We start from the raw sequence: 21,349 nt of genomic DNA, 5'->3' as shown, positions 1-21,349 counted from the left end.
TTACAATAAAGGACAACCTCTGCTGACTTGAAGCACATACTGAATGTTGAATTTGGTGATGGGGTTATGAAGCAGAATGGTGAGATGTCCCAGTGCGTGAGGTTCTTCACAGTCCAGGTCAGATGGTTGACCTTCTCTGTGTTTCTGCCACCTAGTGGAGACTCCCATCCGATCCCATCGAAGTGGGTCTCTGATGTGCTGCAGTTCACTGACACAGAGTCTCCATATCTCACCACGACTCTGGAGGGGCTCAGCTCAACAGGACAGGAGGAATGTGCACCTACAAACATAGCAGAGCAGACTTTATGACTTCGCTATAAGAAAGGTTATTGGCCGTTATTACATTACATCGGTTGCTACACACCTGTGTGTCAAAAACTCATTTTTAGTTTTGAACAGTCATACGTTAACTAATGCAAATGTAATAGTCATAGTATTAACGGCTCCAGTCTGAGTGTGGGGGTACATCAAATCTGTTGTTATATAACCTCCTCATCAGACATGCAGTGAATACGTTTCAGCCATAACAACAGTATACAAAATAATACAACAGAATATATTAATCTTTAGTGCATGTTCACAGTACAAAAGATATCGATGCAAAATGTATAAAATAGAAATGTATACATTACATATTTATTTATTATTTATTCACTGTAAAAACTACACGCACAGCAGTGGGTGAATGGTAAAAGTGTAACAGTGTCAGGGAATAACAAGTCACAAAAAAAAGGTAAAGAAAACTTCATTCACATTAGAGTAGATCGTTATATGATCCTTCTGCTTAAAACCTAGCTGCGCATCTTTGCCCTGATGTCTATTATCAGTATTGTTAGTGTTGATATTCGTTTCTCTGTATATTATTATCGTTATTATTAGTGACACATTAAAAGCTCTACGACGCACAGACATTTCAGCGGGTAAAGTGCCGCCTACCTGTCACAGTGAGAATGAGCCCCACGAAGAGTCGAACAAATGATGCACTGTTACTCATTTGTTTGCAACAATGTCCCTCCTGTCGTTTATTCCAGCACGGCTCGACCCGACACAACACGACACGGCACGGCACGGCGCGGCTCCTCTGTCGCCTCAGGTTTGCGATTGTGAGGCGTTAAACTGGTGAGGTACGTGTGGACAAGAGAGAGAAATAAAGAGAAAGAGGAATCAACACACGAGCCGGTGCGCTCTCTCTCTCTCTCTCTCTCTCTCTCTCTCACACACACACACACACACACATCCTGCCAGCAGCAACAATGTCTCTTTTTTGCAGCTGTAACTGTTGTCAGTGACGTCATTTAGAAAAAAAAGTATATATACATATATTTATATATGTATATATATACACATATATAAACATTAAAATTATCACTTTGTTATGATGTGATGTGTTTTGACTGCTTTAGTCTAGATTTAGGTTAAATATAGACATTTTTAACTATTGCTCTCTATATATTATTATAAGTGATAGATGTTATGATTAGGATCACTTGTCTATGCAGATGAGCAGGAATGAGTGTGTACTTTTGGTGTAACAAATGCCACCTCATTCCAAATGCACGTAATCTCTATAGTTTATATTATGTTACGATCAAACCAGATTACTGTATGAATTGACGATCGCTGTATCATCTCTCGTCATACTTTAACATGAATAATTGTATACTTTAGTTGGTTAATTCCGGGCTTTGTTTTTGTGTTTCATTGTAGGTTTACAACCTAACTAACAACTAACTAATTAAGATTGTTGGTAGGCTAATGTAGCTGTGGCAGTCAGGCTAACTAGTGTGTGAATGTTTATTGTGTGTGTTGTATCCGCCGTACTTGTTCTGATAACCCAGAGGGGAGTTTATTAAGCTATAGTAGGTAGTTTAGTAAAGTCTGGACAATCAGCATGGGTTTATGTGTGAGTTTGAGCTTAACCCAAATATGTTCCCATTACATTTTGGCATAATGTAACAAAAAAAAACACTGTCAGACTAAATTCTTACCCATTTAATCCAGATTATGGATTTGGTGGCAATTTAAACATAACATGGTTCAGAAAGAAAGGAGCCACTTCCGAGCTAATGGCTGTTTTTTTTTTCTTTTCCATTAATGATACAACCTGGTACGGGGTGCTTTTTTTTTTAGTACCTGCTCTGGTGAGTCTCCAGGCGAGCTGTTACACATCCTAACAGATCAGGATGTGTAACAGCTATAAACAGGTCAATGTAAACATTTCAGATGCCTGTATGTGAAACACAGGTGACAAAAGCTGTTCTGTGTCCTCTGAGTGCTCACGTTTTCTCCTATTGCGATGTACTCGCACAATGGTGATATTGGTACCATCTAGGGGACTGAAAATCGATACTTAAAAAAGCAAAAATATTGCAATATTTCACTGTATCGATTTTATCAATCAAGGTCCTGTTTTGAAATCACCTACACCTCACTGTCAATCACACTGTTGTGCACTCATTATGTGCCGTGAACTTTGGTTGTGTTCCATTTGTGGTCGGAAGTCAGAATTCTCAAATCAGATTAGGTAAACTGGAGCAACCTCGACAACCTTGTGTGAAATTAGTGACACAATTCTTATATTTAAGCACATTTTATTGCAAATTTGACTCAAATGTACAGGTACACGTTTGTTTCCATCACTGCATCACTTTACAAGCATAAATTGTATATATATGTAAAAAAAAAAGCCCACAAAAACACAAGAGCAAACCATTAGAGTAGGGAACAGATTTGTTGACATGGATGGTGTCAAGTTTTCTCAGTCCCTCGTCCTCACAGCTGTGGAAAAGTGTTTAGTATTCATGCCGATGGGAGACTTCATTATGCCCACACTATGAGGTCACCAGTGCAGTTCTCACCCACACACACACATTTACAGACAGAGTGTGTGTGTTTACAGCTCTCCAAACACGATTCAGACAGAAAACCAAACTAGACAACATCTTTTAAAAATCCCTCCTGGTTCAGTCTTTCATGTGGACGGGTATATTAACACACGGGTGTGTGTATTTTTGTATGTGTCGCTTTGTGGGGACATTTTGGCTGGTCTTCACATCTTTAAAGGGCTTTTTGTGGGTTAAGGCTTGGTTTTAGGGTTAGGGTTAGGTTTGGGTTCAAGTTTTGGTTAAGTTAAGGGTCAGGGTTAGAGGGTTAGGCACTCAGTTGTGATGGTTATGGTTCAAGCTCCTTTGCCACCTATGGTCGCAGCTCACCTACTCAGCTCGCTTGGAACCTGCCAGAGCAAGTACTAAAAAAGTACCAGGTACTATCGCTAGTGGAAATGCAAAATAACCGTGCCGTGCCAAAGCACGGTGGAGTTGAGCTGGTGGAAACACGCCATTAGGGTAAGGGGCTAGGGAATCCATTATGGTCTACAAGGGGTCCTCTCTACAAATGCTGTACAAGAATTAAGTATGTACTTGTGTTTGTTATCAAAAGACCAAATACCTCATAAGCTCATTTCTGAGGAACTGGTTAAATTAAGGGCTAATATTTGAATTGTGTGTAGGTTAAAGTTAGGTGTAGGCATCATTAAAAGGGTAGCTGTGTGTCTGTGTGTAGTGGTTTATAGCTGAGATAATGCAATTGAGAACACTGACAATAAACAGGCACACACAGCAAGTTGCCTCTAATCCAGCTGGGGTCAAAGGTCACTTGAACAGATCATCAGATGGGAGTAGGAGGAGAAAAAAACCAGAAGACATGGGACCATAGGGAGGGTCTGCAACATAAACTGAGGTGCTTGAGTCAAGAAAACAAGCATTGAGATTCCAGCCGTGGCGTTAAAACACTCCCTGTTTTTAAAAATAAAAAAAATAAAAACAGGCATTCACGGCTGTTCGCTCGGAGGACTTTTCACACAATGTGAGTGAGGTCAGCATCTCATAGCAATGTGAAATCTAAACATCCTGGCAAGCAAAAGTGAAACATTCAGCACTTCCTGTTGATGCAGTTTAAAAACCATTTCCTGACCATTTAGATGACATTACACATGATCAGAGAACACAGGCAAGTCTTCCACAGTCATTCATAGTGGAACACCAATGTTTTCAATCTTTTGAACAATGCTGGTTCTTTTTCTTGCAGTATAGTAATGGCATATTTCCACCGGCTCTACTCGCCTCGCCACGGCGCGGCATGGCACGGTTAAGTTGCATCTCCACTACAATAAAAAGTAACTGTGGTTAATTTCTTTTATATGCGACACACAAACGAGTGCCTAGTGACTTTACACCAGACTCCTGGTAATTGGAGATTAACCCACGTTTTTAGGATCGTTAAGTCATTTTAAGAGATCTACAGTTCGGCACTGTTCGGCTTGATTTCTGTCCACACGTCACCGGAGTACAGACTCCTACTCCACAGACTACAGCGGCAGGGCCCTAAATAAACATGTGTCCATTCTCTTAAAAAGACTCATTAATCTCACCACAATAGTTTATTAAAAATTCCCTGTTTGCTTCTGAGCTGGTTCATTTCACATGAGCCGTATGCTAACTTCGCTGGCGCGAGCTAGAGCACTGTTGCTAGCCAACCACCCACTCTTGTGTGTTGTGTATGCCTCGCTAATTACATAACTTTACTATAATACTCTGATAAGAACAAAGCAATGCAGCAGCATGTGGAAATACCCCTGTCACGGTGAAGAAACAGGAAAAAGAGCAGTAACAAAGAAAACGAGAAAAGATTAAGCAAACCACAGAAATCTCATGAAAACAGCCCAAAAATGTGTATTGTCAGTAATCAGAGTTGGCTGTTTGTGTTCTTTGAGCATGTGCCAGGATACCAGAACACTGAGTGGGAGGATGAGAATGTGAGTGAATGAGCTCTCAGCACAAATAAACAACTCGGAGGATCTCAGGGACGCAGGTGGCAATGTTAATCCTGATAAAACCTTTCCAACTAATGAGGAAATGCCTGTGAAAACATCGTGGCCGCGCCACCGCGAGGAACTTTCGGTGCCACTGGTGCCCAAATACTCCATCCAAACCAGGAATTAAACCCACAGACACTTTCTGATGACTCAGGCAAGAGACAAGAGTCCCCCCCTCCATGATTACAGGTCTATTTTAGTCTATTCACACATTAACGTTACATAAAACAACAGTTCATTTGCAGAATACTAAAACCTAAAGGAGAAAAATGGTAATTTGACTATGTAGTTAAAAACTTTAAATCATAAATTGTGAAGGACATGCAAAAAATGATTAAGCACAATAAAATCGGGGATGTAAGAGTAGGTAAAAAAAAACTCTATCGCCAAACCCTCTGCCATCACGTCGGCTACACTTGCCGCTGGATAGATGCACGGCTGTCACCTATGCTGAAGTCCTGGTCTACTGTGAGGGACAAGAACTTCAGTTATCTACAGGCTCTGACCAGAAGATGAAAGACTAAAAGATAAGGGTAAAAGATGTGATTCTATGTAAAGGACTGAGCTCAGCTCTTCTACCATCCTAATGACTAATGACGTGTCAGGACGCTGATAAGGTGACCTTGTCCTTCCAGTGAGAAAAAAAAGACAGAAAAACAACACATCAGCTGTCATATCCAGATGCTATTTCTCAAATTCTGTGTGGCGGATCAATGTTCAACCAGGGGATTTGCAGAAAAACACACATTCACATTCACTTTGAAACAACATGAGCGTTATCCATTTACTGTAATATGATCATGGAAAATGCATCAGTTGAACAGAGATGCCTCTGTGTTCACATTCTTTCGGTCTCTGCTGACATTTGGAGCTTTTTTCCCCCCTTTATCTTGTGAAAGAGAAACGACAAGTAAAGCAGGGAGTGTAGAGAGAAAAGTGCATGATAAGTAAAACAGTGTAGGTTTTAGCGTAATCCTCTTGTCTGGAAGAGGGATAACTACACATGTTCATGTGCATTTCACAATACAACAACTTGTATACCATAAAGGAATCCATATGTTTTTATATTCCCATGTGAGACCTCCCACTGCACAAACTCTTTCCAGAGTTAGCACTCGACATACCACATACCACATTGAGTAAATCACAAAGTCCCTTTGCCAGAGACCGCATGCTCCCCTTTGATCACCAAAATCAGAGCACAATTTATGTCAGGAATGCCTGTTTGTTTTTGGGAATAAAACATTTCAGATATTGCTTGTTTTCGCAAAACTCCTTTGAAAGGATTCCAGAAATTCTCTCATCTTTCAGATGTCCCACAAATCCAAACCTTTGTGGGACATTTTGGTATGACAGTGCACACATGACCTCAGTGGTTGGGCCCCTGAGTTTATTAAGCTGTCCCATTTATCTGCATTTGCATTTCCTTATGCATGTGAATAAACTGAACCTGTATTCCATTCTCTTATATTTGTTGTTGTTGACACCGAACAAAGAGGCAGGAGTGGCACCTGTTGTGGTCTTCTGCCACTGTAGCCCATCTGCTTCGATGCTACTTTAGCTGTGTTTCCATGTGTGAGGTTAAGTATGGTACGTATTTTTGTTTGTGTTTCTGTTCGTGATAGTACCAAAATAACGGTCCCCAATCGTTCCGTTCTTTGGCACCCTTCTCTTGGGGTTCCAGAGAAATGGTGGGGTATGGTCAGGGTGGAGCTATACACTGGCTCATTCTCTCATGGTCATTCTCCTCTAGCTCTATGACTGCTGAACTGCTGCTCGCTGTGTATTTTCTGTTCTTTGGACCTTTCTCTGAAAAATCAAGAGGGGGTTGCGTGTGAAAACCCCAGCAGATCAGCAGCTTCTGAAAAACCTATGATTTCTTGAGGTCATTTCTTCACCCAACCCTCTGCAGATTGTCTTGACTGTCATGAACTATGGCTGAGCAGAACAAGGGACTCAAATGCAAGATTCAGAACACGAATCAGTAACAGAGTTTAATTCCAGGCAGAGGTTCGGTACACGGAAGGTCAAAGAGATCAGGCAGCGGTACAAAAACGAACTGGCGACGAGACAAGACACAGAGGAAAATATAAGCAGTGCTTGATTAGGGAGTGATTGGATGCAGGTGTGGAAGACACAATCAGGGATCAGGTGCACGCAGACGAGGAAGGGGGCGGGGTAGACAGGAACCTGAAACAGAGACAAGGGTGAGTGATTTCAAAATAAAACAGGAAGACAAGACATGGAACATGAAGGGAGAAACAAAATAAGATACTTAACAGAAGTGACAGATCATGACATTGACCACATCTTTGGGCCTAAAAGCAGAGAGTTGCTGCTTTGCCATGGGCTGACAAGTAGCTGAACACATGTACCCAATAAAGTTGCAGGCGCATGGACTGTATGTATGTATTATTTATTAATCTATACATGAACACATCTTAAGAGTATAAACCCAGCTAGCATGTCCTTATGGGCCCCATAAGGATCAGATTCGGGCAGACAGTATGGATCCTAAGCGGGTTTGTCTGTGGTTTCCATGGTGGCCCCACCTGTGTTTGGCCACTTCAAGCCCATGTCCACTTGGTACCCTTTCCAGGCTACCTGGGTACTAAGTCGGCATGGGCTGGTTACTAAGTTCCGTAGCATAGGCCCAACATAAGAAGCCCATGCAAACACGAGTGGGGCCACCATGGAAACCAAGGACAAACCCGCTTAGAACTCAATTGCTAGCCTGAATATAACCTTTATGAGGCCCACATGGACATTTTTAGAAGACTTTTTAAGGTTGCAGTTATTAAATAATATAAATCCTAAGCGATGATTGTGGTCCATAGAAAGTCAGGGGATCAGAAAAGTCCTAATAGTTCTTCTTGATTGTCTCTATGGTAACTTATGGCACTCTGTCCAACACATTTAAGAATGTTAATGCTGCACTGGAGAAAAAGGTTGGGTCAAGATTTCAAACATATCTTTGTGCCGATACATCGGGATGTTTGACCCGACAGTAACTCATCCTAACAGATTCATCCTCTCACTGCCGCGGACATCTGTGCCAAATATTATTAGAATCCATTCAGTGTTGATAGAGACATTTAACCCTGAACCAAAGCAATAGATAACAATGTTTTCCTTTGATTTGGCTGACTATTTTGTTTGTGGTGGAAAATCTCTGGCACAGTGTGAGGGAGCATCCTGCCTCCACTCTGTATGTGACCTGTAAGACAATTTGATCCATCACATGCTCTCCTCAGGATGTGGTCAGCAGGAAAGTGTAGTGTGCCATATCTCACAAATGTCATTTTGTCCTCTTATGCACTTCCATATTTTTGTAAAAAAAAAAGAAAGAGGAAATTGCATTTCCCCTTAACATACACATCTCAAGACTTTGAGATGTGTGTCTGTTACTTAATTCTCTTTAGTTCTATTTCCTGAAATTAAGCAAACAATGGCAGAGGAGAGAATGTGAAGTGTAAATGCGGTGTGATATGCATGTTTCCAGTGCAAACAGGAAGCAGACTCTCTTTGCTTCATCTCAGAAAGTACGGCAAACCACAAACAAGGGTGAGACGGAAGTGCAAAGATGTTGGCCATAAGACTGACAATGAGCTAGCACTGTAATTGAACCAAAGTTGTAAGTGTTATTGGTGCTTTTAGTTGGCTGAAGATGAAAGCAGGTAACTGAGTTATTGTTTCCAAAGGTCTCTGTTTTTTGGTCAAACACTGCTGGCACTGAAAACTGGAGCCATCATTTTAAATGTCTCCATTCAGGGAGCTCTACAACACCGGAGTTGTGTAAAAATGTGTATTTTTAAATGAAAACGGAAAAGTAACCCAAAGGAACAGAACTTTCTCTATCAGATATTTGTCTTTTTCGTTTGTAAAAAGTATTCTGTAAGCATGGCATTGTTTCCTCTACACACTAAACCAGCAGCCTGCAAGCTTTATCTGAACAATCAACAGAAGAAGAAGAAGAAGAAGACGACGAAAATGGGGACAGGGAATGCAGGTGTTTGAATCATTGTAAGTACCTTGTCGGATGTCGGCGGGGAAAACTTGGGGTAACAATTCATGTGTTGTTTGAAAAGACATTGACACAAATCTAATTCCATACACACAAACCTGGAAACCTGGATACATCATGATCGTCTTCACATCAGAGATAATCCATCACATTATTACCCACAGCTCAGAGTGATACTTGTTTCCAGAAGAAAAAAAACAAGCAGCATTAAAACAAAAGGATTCCGTCGCTTCAGCCCTGCTCTTGTTCTAGGTTTCTATTTAAATTCACCACACCTTTTCCTTTTGACTCAGTGCCAGCTTTCTCCCGTCTCTTTCAAATGCAACAGCTCTCTTCAGCTGGAAATGAAGTGCCAGTGCTTTTACTGGCAGAGTGAAGCTGACGGCCTCCTTTCACACAGTAATGGCATTGTTTTGACATTATTGTTTTCCGTACGGGGAAGGATTACTCCTGTTGAGCCTCTCGTGTCTCGTCTCCAAAGAACAAACTCTCCGTCCAGGTTTCCCGTTACCCTGCCTGTCGAGCAGACACAATTAAATTCTGTGGAAAACTCCCTTTTCATGGGGGGGAGGAATGAGTCAGAGGATCTGTCAAATATTCCCAGAAAATGTGAGGAAGTGTAATTTAAATTTCCTAATTTTATTTCATATGGGCGCTTCTATTTCTGTTGCTGGAGAGAGAAAAAAACTTCCCTTTTCACGGGAAGAAACATCTCCGACAGAACCGGAGTCAAAGATATGTGGCCATCTGCCAAGACAGGTTGGGGTGAAAGGAAAAATTGGGGACAAAAGGAGAGGAAGAGGGAGGGGGTGTGGGGGGGTTTGGTTCGTTTTAACTAAAGTGTGAAAGCGTGACAGCAAACTCAGACCGAACTGAATGTTGCAACCTCCAATTTAACCGAGTCCCCGATTGTACAGTGTCTAGCCGAGACTATTAGGTCTGAAGACGACGAGTTAAGTTTTTTGAAATTGAATCATTGGTGAAGAACCATTTCAGGAAAGAAGATCATAAAAGCTGCACCTCCTTTTTATAAATATACAGTTTATACTACTGACATTCTTTTTTACTTATTCTTCCTGTGTGCCAGTCCCACTATTTAATAACAATAAATACAATAAGCAAAGATAAGAAAAACATACTTTTGGAGTTAATGTTCTCAAAAATAAATAGGTTTCCTTGCTCCTCCTTGTCACAGTTTTATGAACCAAACGTTTAAACGGATTCAAATATAGTCGTACATTGAAGCCCTCGCTTCTTGTGTCAAAGTTACACATACAGTGTTTTTGAGCTGACTGGATAAAGTAGTAAAATTACAGTCATGCATGTTACTGCCAGACGCTGATGAGTTTCTTATTTTCACTTTCCTTATTCCAGCGAAGGTTTAAAAAAAAAAAAAAGGATTTTTGCTGACCTTTCAAAACAAAGGAGTGGTGGAAAAAAAAAAAACCCGACATAATTAAGCCTGAAGTTTCCAAGAGCTGATTTGTGCTCTGCGACATGCGAGCGAGCCTGACATCATAACCATGTGGGAATATTTATGGCATGAGCAACAACGACTGTTCCTAGCAAGAGTTCATCTCGTTTATTTGAATCCATATCAAATGACACATGGATACACACGAAACTCTGTGGTGTTAATGGCTGGAATTCTCTCTGGAGAAACATCTGATGGCCTGCCTTGAGTTTGAGTCACAAACGTGGCTTCACAGCTTCGTAAAACGCTTGATTTTTTTATGTCGTAGGTCGTCCGGTTTCACATTATTAAAGCGGGACTATGCAACTCTAGTGTGTAACTTTTAAATACAAACAAATCTCTGTGTTTAGATCTGGATTCTCTGGTTGACATAAAGATAAAATAATGTTTTGGTTGGAAGATTTGGAATATAGCTGGTCAAGAAGATGATAACAACGTTATCTCGCCCCCTAGTGGAGTGGAGGCAAACATACTTCATTTAATAAATCAGAATACAACAGACTGTGCAAAGTAAATCCTCCCTTCTGTCACATTTTGGCTACTTGTTCAGTATCTTGTTACATCTGTTGTTTTAATTTTTCCCAAAAGAAAAAGTGGAAACAATGTCCTCCTTTTTTTTTTCTTCTTTTTTCAATCTGGTCCTTAAGACTTAAGGCTGGTGCCTTAATATACTGTCACATATTGAGATGTTTTTATTGTTATTTTATAATATTTCGATGGAATTTTATATTTAGTTTTAGGCTTCAAATAAATCAAATTAATTTTTTTCACCATTAAGGTGCAAAATAAAACAATATTTGGGCTGCAATGTACACAATTTTGTCTTGTTTTGACAGTTTCCATGATATATGTTGGCAATTCATATTATTCTACTATTTTCTCTTGTGTTATTGCTGAAAAATAAATTTCTTTGTTTATTTGCTTCTCGAGTTCAAAAGAAGTCTACATTCTGTAGTCACGTAATCATGTACACTGCATTCATCATATTTTTCCTTTCGTTTTATGACTCTTTTAGCTATGTTTTAACATAATTCTGTTGTACACTTATTCAACAACGATGAATCTTGTTATGAAATGGAAACCCGACAGGCTGAGAACGACTCCTTTCTTTCAATCGATAAAAGAAAAACTCACTAAACAAAAACAAGCGATCATTTTGCAAGATGTGTTTGTTTAATCCTCAGAGGGTTAAAGAGTTTTTACGGCGTGAAAAGAGAGGTCGTGAGAGATGAAATCACTCCGTTTGGGAGCAATAAAGTGTGCTAAATATTTTTCCAGTCGAATGCAAAGACACACCTTCATTATCTGGGTCACAACGCCGTGAGGAGAAATTCCCCCCAAAACACAAGTTGAGTTGAAATGCATCTGCAGGGAGGAAATGCTGCAGCCCAGAGGTCAGAGGCCACAATTAGACTTGTTTTTAATTGTTTTAGCAATGCTGTATAAGTATCTCAATCATTTTGTTGCAATGCAGTCAGGAAATGTGTTAAAAAAATACAGGAAATATGTATGTATTATTAATAAGCAGGAAAAAAACAACTTCTGCTAGGATTAAGTGTCAAGTATTTAGTGAAACACCTGCAAAAACAGCTGCTCTTATGCCAGGTTTAATCCCCTTTTTTCCTCTACTTGGTTCAAATCCCATAAAAATATAATTTACTGTGATATCTGCTCTGTCTGCAGCCAAGAAATGAATCGCTATGAGAGGGAAACACCCAGAAAAAGTCACGGTGAACAAATCCTGATGTCGTTTATTTGGAGTTATCCACTGATCGGTTGATCGGAGTTCCAAATCTAGTCAACCTGTTGGATTATAGCCTGGATTGACTGGATTGACCTGTTATTGTCTGTACAATTTCAGCTCAGGCCTGGTTCTTTAGACCTATATTCCTTCAGTTTTTGTTTGTTTTTATTTTTAATTTTTGTGTGGTGCATTGGTTATATTATAACATGACGACTCCCAACCAGCACACGACAAAATAGGATTTTCAAGAAAGTGAAATTAGCCTCAATTGTTCTCATTTTTGACCTAAAAAGAAAAATAATCCTGACAAGCATGAGAAAAATAAATCTAACTTTAAGCTTGAATCATCAGTATCAACTAAAACAGTGGTTTGTGTCAAATGCAGACATAAAATTCACCATCACAGACTGGTGCGTGTGTAAGCATAAGACAAATATAAATTGCAAAATTCACCTTAATTAAGATTGAAACTCTTTTTGTACTTGTACACATTACACATTACACAAATGATTTGTCCTAAAACAAGAAAATGTGAATCCATTTAAGAATATGTGGCTGATTTCTTGCAGGGCTGTTTTTGCAGTGCATGTCCATAACATAATAAATAAAACAAACGTTATATTTGGGCTGTGTGCATGAGTGCAAAACTGTCCAAACATGATTTTAAAGACTTCTGTGTCATTCCTTCTGAAAACAATCTTCATGAAAACCCTTTTATTTCTCAGCATGACAACAATCCCAGGTATATACCAAAAGATTACTCAAGAAAATGCAAAGAAAGTCTCTATGAAAGTGTTTTTTACGGCACATATTTCCTGTTGTTTGGGTTTTATATTAATAAAATGACCAAAATAAATCTAGGTCGTGAATAAAACTGTACTGCAATAAGATTTGGGGGTTTTAAAATGGGGAAACCTGGTGTGTCATCTTCTTCACTGGCAGCTGCATGAAGGACACAGTCACATGATCTCTGGCTCCCCCACGTGTTCAGTACAAACAAAGTCAGTCTTGTATAAACTACTTTAAAGGGAAACTTGAGTAAAAGTGCAAGTATGTAACCAGAAAATGACTTTGGGAGCAGTTGAAGTCACTATTTCAAAAAAATGAATAAATAAAAAGTAATATTTCTTCAGTAAAAGTCTTATAAAGTATATGACCTTTACTGTGGTAGTGGTAGGGTTAGTTGTGAATGGGTGAATGGGTGAAAACTGTAGTGTAAAGCAGCTCATCAAGACTAGAAAAGCCCTATACCAACTCTTCTTCTTCTTCTGATTTCATTTGGTAGTAACGAGTAACAAAGACAGTTAGAGGAAATGTAGTGGAGCAAAAGTAAAAGTGGCTAGAAATAGAGTACAGATACGTGAATTTGTACTTAAGTACAGTAACAAAGTATTTGTACGCTGTTACAACACTGGTAACAAAGTGACAACGCGAGGAAATCAGAATGTCCTGAAGCTTCAACATAAATAAATACATTTCATATAAGAATGACTTAAAATAGTACACTAGTCAGCGCTCCGCCTTGTTTTACAGTATTATCATGAGTCGCCATTAGATGGCAGCATGGTGTCAAACCACACACACACACACACACACACACTCTCCCTCTCTCTAATGACCATGTTGAAAATGTGATCTCCTCAGGCTGTGCACACATTTGAGGGTTGTAAAGGTGGAGGAGGGGGCTTCTGCTGCTGCTGCTGCTGCTGCAAACACTTGGATATCATATGTTTACGGGGGAAACCACGGCGACCACATACACTCACCAGGAGGCCTGTGGGGGGAAACGCCAATTAGCAAGGGTCAAAGTCAGCTGCTTGGAAATGTGGGATTCATCTAAGTCACGTTTAATTTGGATCAATCATTAATCAATCCTGACTCTGGCCTCCGTGTTCCAGTGGGTAACTTTTATTTTTATTTTTTTTTACCTCCACCAGGGAGGTTCTGTTTTTAGTAGGTTTAATCTCCTGTGAGCGACCTCCCGTCTACACTTTTTGACGGATTCATCTGATTTTTTTTTTTAGGTGTATACCCATAAACTCTACTCCACTGATTACGTCACAATACATATTACAATTTCAAAAACTCCCTATCTCTTATAATGGTATCCTGTATGTGTATGCAGGATGTGACACTCAAATACCCAGATTTGACACAGATTTGTGTTTTTTTCCTGGCAAACCAGACCTACATCGAGATGTTTGATCGGGCACACACAATCTGAGGGGCGGGATAAACGGTTGTCCCTCCCCACCACACTAATTCTGCAGACATATCATCATCAGTTTTAGTTATTATAGTTTATAAGAGGCCTGATCGTCGCAGCTGCAGTGGACTTTCACTGAACCACGCACACGCACACACACACACACACACACACACACACACACACACACAGACTGTCAGCAGACACCTCATACTTGTTTAATAAACTTTTTTAAATGGTTTATTTAATGTGTTGCTGGTGGGAAAAAGGGATTTTCCTCTCGGCCTGGATGTAACACGTGGTGGGGACTCATCTGGGATCTGAACTCAGGACCTCTTCATTTTCATTTTTATTTTTATTTTTTTCCACTCAAGCTAAAATGGAATATGAGATCGAGTGAGTATGCGTGTGTGGGAGAAGGAGGCCAGACATATAGTCGAGCCATGCCGTGCTGAGCCGTGCTAAACCCTAGACTCAACCGGGTTGTGACGCCACTGATCTACACTACTGAGGGACCTTTGTCACAGTGACACAATGCAAAAGATGATGACATCAGCAAAAGCAACAGCTGCTTCAATTAGGAGAAGTTTAGTTTTTTTTTCTCCGTCATCACATTTGTGCAGCGAGCTGCGAATGTCAACTTTGTGACACACATACGCCCGTGTGATTCAAAGGCCTGTGACACATCACGCTCCATGAACCCGGGTCACGGTTTCACTGAGAGTTTGGTTTCGTGCGTTGTGGTCGCGTGTCAGCGTCTCTGATCCGTCGTCTGCAGGCGACTGCTGCAAAACTGAAAACACAGGCACCTGCGAGACATTTTCCACAGCACCACATTCCACCCGTGTGTGGCAAACAGCTGCTGCTGCTGCTGCTGCAGGGCCAGCGGTGGATAATCTGCTCCACAGATTATCAGTCCTATTGTGGCGGCGGCGGGGGGACAGAACCACAAAACTGACAATTTCTCAGACCTTTTGAAATGCTAATGGGACGGTAATCCTCTGTTTGTACGTACTTTAAACACAGAGATTGGCCGTCTTTTCTGTGGTTTAATTTTAACTTGTTTGTTTTGGGCCTTTTCCAACATGTGCTGCAGATGGACACTTTCTCACAGAGTTCCACAGCCTGGAGCTTTTCCCCTTCTCTCTCTCTCTCTCTCTCTCACTCTGTCTTTCTTGTCTTTGTTGTTGTATCGTCTTGTTTTTTTTGTTTTTTTTGCCGTTCTGCAAGATTTCAAGAGAAACATACACTGACGGTGGCATTTCATTTCATTTCATCATGGAACCGCCGCAGAACTAAACAAACAGCTGTTCCTCCAGATGAGCTGTTCTTCGAGAGGAGGCGGAGGAGGAGGAGGAGGAGATGTTTCAAAAACAAAGCCCCCGAGAGAGTGTGGCTGTCTACCACGTCCCCCCGGGGCGTTTCAGAGTGGACACTGAGAAACAGATAAGGCTGTGATGACCGGCCTTTTACGGATTAACAGAGCACAGACTCGGGAGTTTTAGAGCATGAAAACAAGTAAATCAAAAAATATAGTTGCTGTGACAAAAACTATGAGGGAATCTACTGACCTCTTTGCGAAGTACGGAGGTTTTGGGATGTTTGTCTCCAAAGTCAAAGCCGAAAAATGAGAACTAGGTTTCTACGCACAGAACCATGGCGGAAAATGTTCAACAACGACCGAAAACAACCACACGTCAAGTAAATAAAAAAAAAAAGTTAATGAGACAAAAACTATGACACTTTAGTCGACTAACAGAACTTTCCCTATACACAATCTTTTTCAGGTTTCCTGTAAACGCATTGTTTCAAGAACTGTCTTCATCCACACAAAACGACTCGAGATGCTGTCGTACATATGCTACGGTGGCGATAGGCCTCCTTTCAGATGTCACTATTAGGCATTTTCAGGTTGACCTTTTAAGTCACAGGTCAAAACCTGTTTAGCCAGCGGCTAGTCTGTGCCACATTGACCACCATTCTGTGTCTTTTTCCGCCATCCTACCATCTCTAAGATGACAGAGCATAAAGAAATTCCCATTTCAGCTGTTCTTTAATGTTTACATGTAACAATGTGTTTATATGTCTAATTTATAAAGAGTAAAAGTTTGATTTGAATGTCTAATTGGTTGACATGCTATGTTTACAATAACATTTAAGTTTATGAATACATTTGTTAAGCACTGTATGTATCTTTCATGCTTTCTGGTCACACGTAAACATTTCATTTGTGTAGGGGCTCCACATTTCTGTCAGAAATTAAACAGACGGCCTCCAAAAGCATTCACATGCAGGTCCCTTGCGTCTTTTCCACCACATAACGCAGAGTGTGTGACACATGCAGATCTTTTGAAAGTCTTTTAGTCTTGAGTTCTCCGTGCAACGGCAGAACTGCAATAAGCCGATGAGGAACGGCCTTTCGAGAGCCGCTGACACAAGATCCCCAACGGCCCAACCCCAAATGAAACCCAATAGTATTTACCACTGTTGCCCATCTGGATCGAGAACAGCTGCAGAGGGACTTTGTTGTCGTGTTTGTAAGCGCACCTTCTTTGTCAAATGTGTTTTCTGAAACCACACCCGTTCTCCTCATGCGGCTTTTTTTTTCTCCCCCCACTCGAAACCCCGCTGGTTGGGACAGATCAGTGATTAACCTGTGAAAGGGAAAGGATGCCGAGCTGCTTTTTGTACGACTCAGTAGGGGCTTGAAAGGTCTCGCGAAACCACCCGCCCCCCGCACCCTTTTCCCCTCCCCCCCCACCCCTCTGAGGCCTCCTGATCACCATTAACACCATGCGAGAAGGGCACGGACTTCCAAGGGTTTTTGGTGGAGCTGGAGTCGAGTACATCATGTCAACATCTGGAAGGCATTAAAATGTTGAGGGTGAAACGGGGGAGTGAGTGTGTGTTGACCGAGCTGTGTGTATGTTTTATGGAGAGCGAGTTAATTACGTTGTTGTGCGAGAGTTTGGCCGCATCCGCGCAGAAACAGAAACAGAAACAGAAACTTGTTCCCTGTACCATCTCGATACAATGAGTTTTCTGTAAACACTGCGTGTGTACATATGCTGTGCCTGTATATACGTCAAAAAGACGTTCAGAAAACAATAGACCAATTTCTCCATCAAAGGATCTGGAATTCATTTCAATGCCTTGTGAAATAAAACTGATAAAAGACTTCAAAACTTTCACTGTAAAGGTCGAGAACTGGCTGAAAACAAAACAAGACTGTACCCACTTTTAATCTCGATAAGGTCGGACTGGTATGAAGTGTATGCGTGTGTGTGTGTGCGTGGACTTTTACTTGTATTGTATTTGGTACATGAGACATAGGTCTTATATATATATATATATATATATACATAAACATATAAACTTATATAATTGTCATTTTTACTGTTCATGTGATTTAAACTTAAATGTTTTTCTCTCTGGGAGAAAATAAGTGTTTTTAGATTCTCCCGAAATGGATAAAAAGCTGAAATGACACAAAAACTGACGCCAATCCTCTCAAATGCGGCCTTTAGCGTATGAAAGCGTGACGTGTTGCAAAGTACAGGCAGCTGAATGAGGGTCGGCATTAGGGAGTCCAAACCACAGATGAAGGGAGATAGTGGATTACAGTGCACTCTGTGTGTGTGTGTGCGTTTCTGTGTGCGTTGCTGTATGGCTCTTTGTTCATGTGACTTGTTTGAAGACTGGCTCTTTGACGCGAGGCGGCAGGATGTACGGCTCTGGACCCTTGGCAGCAGAGCGGCTCCATGTGAACCCGGGCCCGAAACAAGATGGCTTTGTGCGCGCGATCGCTGTCCTGCCCCTCCCTTCCCTTCCTTTCCTTCCCTTAACCTCTACCTACAGTATGGAGCTGCAGCCTCGGGCCACATATGTACCAGGTGCCCCCACTAACTCCCTCACAGCAGGTCCTGCTGCTCATAATGACCAGAAGTTACTTCAGCGCAACCTGATCTTCACTGGGAGCAAAAGGCAGCGTGCTCTTTAATCAAGAGGCTCTGACATCAGCCGGGAGCAAGAGGGCGGCAGGCCAGCTGACGACGGGGAGCATGTGATGCCGCAAGCTACACATTTTGTACCCTATTGCACCAGATATATATATATATATATATATATATATATATATATCTTTCCCCTTTGTGCTTTATTGTGAAAGCATGACAGTTGTAAAAGCTCAGCAGACAATCAGCCTCCTTTTTGAAGACCAAACACTAGGTCATTCTGCCATATGATAGTGATCTCAATCTATAGATTAAATCTGGGGTAGGCAGCACATGTTTGGTTCAAGTTAATTCCATCATAACCTTTTGGCATGAAGAGAAAGTCATGTGAAAGGAGAAGAACTGACACCGCCTCTAGTCTCTCCAGGGGCCGGATCACACTCGACTGTGTGTTACTGACTGAGTCACCACCTGCACGTACATGTCTGCATTTCCAACACAAGGGTCCATGTCAGTCGGGCACTTGCATGTGTAACCGATCTCCTGTGTGATGTGATTGGCTGTTAAACCAAGTGCAGTTGCGTGTACAGCATTTGTAATAACTGTTTATGAAGGAAAAATCCTCTAAAAGAGAGCTGAACAAAGAAAACAATAAGCCTGAGTCGATCTGGACACAGTGTTTCTGAAATGGTGTCATCTGTTGCCTATGGAATGTATGCATCTGTTCATTCTGAGCCAACTGGAGGGGCTCAGGACAGAGAGACTTGTTGGTGGTCCAGCCAATGTCGTGAATGCAAGACACAATGGCACAAATGAGGAAGACATTTTGTTTTCCTTTTGGCCTATATTTGGGATTTGGGATGAGATTTTTATGCCGGATACCCGTCCTGATGCAACCCTAGGACTACGCGTACACTGGATGTGGACCGGCGCTCCTCCAAGTCAATTTAGAATGCCCAATTAGCACATAGTCTGACTAAGACAGGCAATCGGACAACTTGCCGAGTCCGACTCGCTGAATGTGGCTGTGCAACATCTGACTATCAAGACGGATCGTGCTCTGTATGTTTCGTACCCACTGTACATCGTTTATCGTGATACAAATGAGTCTGATCATGGCTCATGTGGGTGCCGTGTTGTCCAGAGAAAGACGGCAAAGACAGTACTGCAGTTTATACAGTACGTCGTCAAAGACCGGGGAGGACACTTTGGTGCATGCACAGAACGCCAAGTCCGACTAAGCCGTTAAATGCAGGAGTAATCAGACTATGAATCTCATTATACAGGTATGTTAGTCCGACTAAGACTAGCTCGATTTTAGTCAGACTAATGTGTCATTAAGAAAACCAAATTATTGTCTAACTCCGACTAAAATTGGACATTGAGCAATAGGGATTACCTTGCTCATGGGTGCCCCAGCCCTTGACCTGGCAGAGATTCAAACCAGCAACCCTCCAGTTACAAGCCCAATTGCCTATGGGGAAGATAAACTTGTGTCTTCTTCATTGCCAGAACTCTCATCATCATCAACAAACCGATCGGATAATTTACATTTTGACACAAGTTACTACGAGTCCTGGCGGAACATTAAACTGCGCCGTGTTTCCACCGCGATCCCCCCCCCGTTAATGTGCCGTCATCAAAGGTTTTGGTTTTTCCGGCCGAATGCTGTGTGAGGCTGACGTGATAAACATGGTAGCCGTGATACGAAAACCCACGACAGCTTCATTACACAAGCGTGAGGTTTTAAAAAAAATGAACTGGCTCGAAAAGTAATTACTCGCTGCCACATGTGAGATTAATGAAAAACAGAGAGGTGTTTTTTTTTGTGTCTGACGGGAACGTTTCTCTGCCATTTTTGTGAGATTTTCCTGGCGGTGTCACTCCCCTTTCTTGGACAATTTTTTAAGAGATTGAGATTCCTCGTCTTAACGTGAACGCATGCTGTGCTCAGTGAAAGCCCTCAGACAAGCACTGTACTCCACCACCTCCTCCTCCACCTCCTCACATAACCTGATCCCCTTCGACCCGCTCTCTCCTGCCGTTCGGCTGTTATTGAGCAGGCATTTCACAGACACTCCCACTGAGACCAATGACCTCATCAGTGGGCAGGAAGTCAGAGGGTTCAAGTTCCTCCTGTGAGAGTAATCCCACACATCTCTGCGTATTTGATTCAGGAGGGGGGGGTAGGGGTCTACACGGGGGTGTGGAGTCCCCCCGCTCGCTGGTTTCTCACTATCAGCCAGCGTCCATGTCATCACGTGGCTGCATTATATACGCTTTTGGCGTGAGCTATTCTGGAGGGAGAGAGACAGCGAGCTGCGTCCAGGTGTCTCTCGACTTCCCGTTCACACAAACGCAGTTGCAACGTGGCACGAGGAACAATGCGGAGGAAGAGGAAGGAGCTAAAAGAGACGTGTATATTTAACCATTAATGGACAAAAGACCCTCTGTCCCCTTGTCTGCACAGTCCCCACTTCAGGGAATAATCATTAATCTGCAGCAGGGACGGTCAAGAGTGATTGGTGCCTTTTTTTTTTTTACCCCTGAAGTAAAGGGTCAACGACCTTGACTGTTTGTCAGTGCCTTCCTGCCAAAGTTCTGTTGCCTCGACGAATGACATCAGTGGGAATGTAAACCCGCTCTGATTCAGCGCTCGAGCTGGACACACCCTCCTGGCCTTATCATGTGTTGTTCCTCTTGTGGTTATGTTGCAAGATTTGTGATGTTTTAATGAGATTGTAAAAAACAAGGCGGGCAACGTCAGCGTGCCCCCACCGACAGTACAGTAAGTGCCGGATATGGGGTTTTGTTCACGCTGCCGTATCGATCCATTTCTGTTGAAATGTGGCACAGAGGCAACATGTTTACATGAGATCAATGCAGGAGCAGCAATCAAATTTACCCCGGAGCTACTGTACATCATACAGACAGAAACACAGCATGAATATGACCAACATAACCGAGCGCAGTTGTAAACACACACACACACACTTTTGTCAGACTAATTTATTTCACACACTCCTCCCCACTCGCTCCTACACCCTTTCAGGGAGCCAACAGTTGCAACACGTT

At 41.8% G+C, this 21,349-nt stretch overlaps 1 protein-coding gene and 1 long non-coding RNA gene across 2 annotated transcripts in view; both read right to left on the bottom strand.

Moving 5' to 3' along the window:
* The window catches only part of LOC122785253 (hemicentin-1-like), a 34,657-nt gene extending 33,479 nt beyond the window's left edge, over positions 1 to 1,178 (bottom strand). The window contains exons 1-2 of the mRNA XM_044050979.1: positions 937 to 1,178; positions 5 to 280 (exon numbers count right to left, since the gene is read on the bottom strand). Coding sequence (XP_043906914.1) covers positions 5 to 280; positions 937 to 994 — 334 coding nt within the window. The 5' untranslated portion in view covers positions 995 to 1,178. The remainder of the gene's footprint in view (positions 1 to 4; positions 281 to 936) is intronic.
* Positions 1,179 to 6,849: 5,671 nt separating this feature from the next.
* On the bottom strand, positions 6,850 to 9,403 carry LOC122785808. Its single transcript, XR_006362355.1, has 2 exons — positions 8,996 to 9,403; positions 6,850 to 7,063 (listed from the first exon to the last, which is right to left on the bottom strand). It is a non-coding gene; the product is annotated as an uncharacterized LOC122785808 (long non-coding RNA).
* Between the last annotated feature and the right edge of the window lie 11,946 nt (positions 9,404 to 21,349).

Source organism: Solea senegalensis, linkage group LG19, assembly GCF_019176455.1.
Source record: "Solea senegalensis isolate Sse05_10M linkage group LG19, IFAPA_SoseM_1, whole genome shotgun sequence".
NCBI classification, from domain to species: Eukaryota; Metazoa; Chordata; class Actinopteri; order Pleuronectiformes; family Soleidae; genus Solea; species Solea senegalensis.
Note: the sequence above shows the minus strand (reverse complement) of the source record. Positions and strands in the feature narration are given on the sequence as shown.